Source organism: Kryptolebias marmoratus, linkage group LG2 (assembly GCF_001649575.2).
Source record: "Kryptolebias marmoratus isolate JLee-2015 linkage group LG2, ASM164957v2, whole genome shotgun sequence".
Lineage (NCBI taxonomy): Eukaryota > Metazoa > Chordata > Actinopteri > Cyprinodontiformes > Rivulidae > Kryptolebias > Kryptolebias marmoratus.
This window is the reverse complement of record NC_051431.1, coordinates 31,011,618-31,016,720: the sequence shown is the minus strand read 5'-3', so window position 1 is coordinate 31,016,720 and position 5,103 is coordinate 31,011,618. Positions and strand designations below refer to the sequence as shown.

General features: G+C 38.7%; 1 protein-coding gene across 2 annotated transcripts in view; it reads left to right on the top strand.

Moving 5' to 3' along the window:
• The window catches only part of pxylp1 (2-phosphoxylose phosphatase 1), a 23,074-nt gene that overhangs the window by 12,077 nt on the left and 5,894 nt on the right, over positions 1 to 5,103 (top strand). For both annotated transcript variants that reach the window (XM_025002394.2, XM_017439647.3), the window contains 2 exons: positions 1,699 to 1,887; positions 3,030 to 3,156. In XM_025002394.2, coding sequence (XP_024858162.1) covers positions 3,071 to 3,156 — 86 coding nt within the window. In that variant the 5' untranslated portion in view covers positions 1,699 to 1,887; positions 3,030 to 3,070. The remainder of the gene's footprint in view (positions 1 to 1,698; positions 1,888 to 3,029; positions 3,157 to 5,103) is intronic.

The following is a 5,103-nucleotide window of genomic DNA, read 5'->3' as shown; positions in this document are numbered from 1 at the left end:
GCCGAGAGAGGCGGCGGAGCCACGCCGGCGAGACGTCGGGATCGGAGCGCGCGGATAGGGGCGGAGCGTGGGGGCTTGGAACCCGTTGATAACTGCTTGCAGTTCTAGTTTTGTTTTGTTTTTTTTACCGTATTTTCACTGATTATGTAGCGTACTGCCCCCCTTCTTTTCGGAGAATGCTGCACCGCTGTAAGCGCCAAGTATAAACGCCTCCCCCGCGCACTCAGGTCCGCACGCGGAGCCCTGCCCAACTCTAATGAGCCCTGAGGCCGAGCCTCCTTCAGCTACCTGGAGTTAGCAGGTTGCTGGAGCCGAAGCAATAAACATGGAACGAGCGGGTTTAACCAACAATGGTTAGTTGAGCTGACATTCAGCAGGTGTCTTTACAAGACCTAATATGGTAAGCATGTTTTGTACTTAGTGAAAATATTATCCTTGTTTAACAGTAAAATGATGCTATTAAATTTAGCATTAGATATGCTGATCCAACATGCAGCCTGTGCCACAAAAAGCACAGTACAGTCCAGCATCTGTCTGTTGTTATTCATTGGTCTTGACATGAGACGTGTGTTGGTGCTTTGTTTGCACTTTTTCATTTATGTTAATTTAATTTATTTGTAAATGTGACTTAAATTAGGATTCAAATTAGGTGCAAACTATTTGTATTTATGTTAATTGTATTTTTGTTTAAAAAAGTATATCAAAAGTGCCTTTTTGTAAAACTGTAGTTGTGTAAATATTTGGCACAAATATCTTACAGTATCACATAATAAATAGCCATATTTTCAACTTTCCTGTCAATTTAATTTTTTTTTTTTTTTTTTTTTTTTTTTTTTTTTTTTTTTTTGCTAAATCATGGTCGGCCAGCGAACGGCCACCTACCACTGGAGTTTGCCTCTTTTCTGGGGGAAACCCCAAAGTTTTATGCTCTTTCACGCAACCATATAGTTCCCCGAGGCTGGGTTAGCTTTTAACGGAGTGATCACTTCCGTTTGGCCTTTAAACCATTTAACAGCCTTTTTTTTTTTTTTTAAATTTTCTTTAACTCTATTTTTTCTTTTAACTCTTTCACTTACTCTTATTTTTCTCTTTGTACCTTTACTCTTATTTCTCTTTTTCTTTTTTTTCTTTTAATCTTTACTCTTATTTCAACACAACACGGTCACAAAGATTAAAAAAATGACCCTTGTAGTAAGGGCTTCAATCTACACAGGCAAAATTACTCAATGGGACATGGAGAAATTTCTAGAAAAGGTATTCTGCTAACCTTCGTTTTAGCGGCCACTTGGCTGTGCAAATCTTTACTTTTGTTGCAAAAAGATTTGTTTGTGACTTAAAGTTGTCCCTTGCTCTGGGAACTGGGCAGAAATACCAGTTTTCACCAACACACCACCCTCAACTGACTTCTGGTCCTTTTATCCCAGAGAAGGGATGACGCTACAAAAAGACTGTTGCCTTTTATTTAATTACATTTTTATTGTTTTATGGTTTAACTGCTTTATTGCTTTGGTTGTTTGTTATGATAGTTTTTCTTGTTTTGTAATTTTATGTTTTACCTCTGGTGTTTTTATTTGTTAGTGTACAGAACTATGGTCAACAGTGTTGTTTTTAAAGTGCTTTAAAGAATAAAATAGTATTGTGTTTATCATTTTATCACGCTACTTATAGTTCTTGGCATTCTTTTATCCCTCTCCACAGTGAACCTGATTCCCAGCTCTACTTTAAGGGAACAGCAACTTTTCCAGGTTGCAGATGAAGGTGTTTGGGTGGCTCTGGGGAAAAGCAGAAAGCGAGCGTTTCAAGTACCTCACACTCAGAAGCCGAATCCCATATTTGAAGCTTACAGCTACTGCAACATTCCCAACCACACTGAACAGGCCTGGGAAGGTGAGACTTTTAAATGACACAATAAATGCAGGATCTAACTAAAGACCAAAAGTTTTAAGTTGGATTATAACTCAACTACAAAAGACCAGATGATGCTAAATGTTCTTCAAAAGACCACATCCTTTGTTGCCAAAAGCAGAAGCATATTGGACTATTCCTTTAATTTAACTTTGTGTGCATCACATTACCAAGCTTTGACACAAAAAACATAAATTAACAGTGGTATAGCATGGACTCACTGTCTCTCTTTTCCTTCTGGGACAGTGCACTGCGCACAGACTACGTCACCAACCAAGGAAGTAACACCGCCCACACAGTCACCACACTTCGGGATTTGGACACAAACATTCTAAAAACAAGTCATTAGCTGGCAATTTTTAATCACAGTTGAAGTGGTGTGTTTTAACTTTCGTTTGGTGATTATAAATATACCTGCTATTTAAAACAAGTGTTAAAAGCTAAACAGATGTAATAATAATTAAAAAAAAAAAATATATATATATATATATATATATATATATATGTATGTGTGTGTGTGTTTGAAAGAATAATGACAAACATCATAACATGTTTGTTGTGGTAAGTTATAAGTGAGACTGGAAAAATAACAACTTTTGTGTTTTTTTTTTTTTTTTTTTTATCAAACAAGCGTCACAACGTCAGAGATTTGTACCTTCAGAATTTGATAAGAAGGCATCTAGAAGAGAAGAATGTAATATTTATACTTTTTGAAAAACATTAAAAATGTTTGAGTACAATTGTGAGAGTAAAGGCACAAATGAGCCATTTAGGGCAGAAAACATGCAAACAGTTTTATCAGTGTAACTGGTTTAAGCTTCAGAATGTGGTAAAGAAAGATATGACATGGGTATTATCTACAGAAATCCAAAATCCATCAGAGGAAGGATTAAGCCTATATTATACTTTAAATGATAAAGTAAAGATGTGGCTTCAAAGTGCTTCTCTGGCAGTTTATAAATGGCTGTAATACCATCTGATCTGCCATTGGAGCTTCTTCAATAAAAATAATAGAGCTAAACTTGTTCTAATGAAACAAAAAGGAAAAATCACAAATATATGTGATTTTCATAGTCACATGTGTAACGATTTATTAATTTTATTAATGAGTACTGTTCTGACAGGTCATAGTCCCGTTGACTACAAGCTGCTGTCCGTTCAGGTGATGATTCGACACGGTGACCGCTATCCTCTCTACTCAATCCCCAAGACCAAGCGACCAGCCATTGACTGCACACTTTCAATCAGCAGGTACAAAAACTACAGAAAATTTCAAATTACATTTATTTCTAAGGACATGGGAGTGCCCCAGTGCAGCAGGTACAAGGTTGTGGTGTTCATAAATGTTTGTTTATAAGTCAGTTTTATCGATTACTGCTGAAACTTCGCCTTAAAAATACAAATGATTCTCCTGCCAATTGTATTCCTAGGACTCAGGAACACATAGTTCCCATGTGATGTCACACTTCCGGACACCCTCTCTGTCGTTGACATTGCAACAAGCAATGGCTCCATCCACGGCAGAGAAGAATTCCTTTTTTAATTGCAGGCTATTTTTGACTGTATTCGCAGTGGTGCTTTCATGTCGGATTAAAGGATGTTCTAACCGTGCAGACTGTTTAGCAAAGTGTAGTTGTCCCTACTTTCCGAAAATGAATAAACACGATGGACGAGTTAAGTGCGGAACTTCAGTGAGTCTGGCTGGAGAACATCAACCGCAAGGATCAACCTTGGAAGATATCTAGAATCTGCTCAGACCGTTTTTATTTTGGTAAAAGTAACATTTAAAAAAAGATCTGTTTAGTAATGCTTTTAGTTGACTAGTCTCATGTTTTAGAACATCTCTACTGTAGCTATTCAATGTTCTAAACCCCAAAGCTTAGGATATTACAGTTAAAAAATTAAATTAAGGTAAAAATAGTCTAACAAATAGCACAACAATAAAAATCGTTAAAATTCCTGGAGAAACTTTGAAGGGGCCTGCCTCTTGGTGTGTTTATACTGAATGAGGATGACTCCAAAAGTTGATCAGTCATCAACAGGCATCATAGACATCAATAGACAGTTTTAGACCTCAATCTTTGACCTAAAACTCCAAAGGGCTATTCCTTGACCCATGCAGAGTCCAGCTGTAAAGTCTGACCTTCCTTCTGTACACGGTTTCAGAGTTAGAGCACATGGGCTCTTGTGACCTTGAACTTTGACACTGTGACTTTGAAATCCCTAGCACTGAACCTTGACCCATGAGGATTCCAGCTGTGAAGTTTGACCTTCTGCGTCACACGGTTGCCGAGTTAGAGAACACACAGTTTTGGTCTGAACTTTGACCCTGCTAGCTTTGGGGGCCATCCTGACACCCATTTTGTTTTTTGGATGCACTGCTATATTAACAAAGGTTTTTTTCTGCCTAATCTGCCTGGTAACAGTCCCAGCCAATCAGAAGCAAGATTTCTCCTCACGCTTTGTGTGTGTTGGTGTGTGGTGGGCAAACTGCTGCTCCATCTAGGTGTCAAAAATAGGGAGAACATGTCAAGAATACATGCCAAACAAACAGTCGCTGAGCAAAAACTATAATATAAGGCTTATTGAAAAATTTGTTGGACTGTGAGTGAAAGGAGAGATTGGTTCTCACTATTGTGAAATTTGACATTACTACAGTGCTTTATGACAGAGATATGACAAGTTAAAACATTCCTCACACCATGAACAGAAAAACAATGTGAGAGAAAAATATAATAGGAAAGATAGAAGATCTGGATGGCTCACTCAGCCTTTTGGGACTATGTGAAAAAAAAAAAAAAGAAAAGCCTGCAGAAATAGTAGAAACATAGCCTTAAAGAAGACAAAAATTCTTACGTTTTGATATACAATTTGTGTATGTATCATAAAAGATGTATGTGTAGTAAGAGTTTGTTTGCTAACAAAACATGTTCTGGTCACAGATCTCCAGACTCTAGGTCATGTGACCTCCACTCTGTCAGTTGAGAATTCTGCTCAACCCAGACTTCCCTCTCCCCAGCCACTTGGGCCAGCTCCTCCGGGGGAATCCCAAGGTGTTCCCAGGCCAGCCGAGAAACATAGTCCCTCCAGCGTGTCCTGGGTCTTCCTCTGGGCCTCCTCCCGGTGGGACGTGCCCAGAACACCTCACCAGGGAGGCGTCCAGGAGGCATCCTCACCAGATGCCCGAGCCACCTCAAC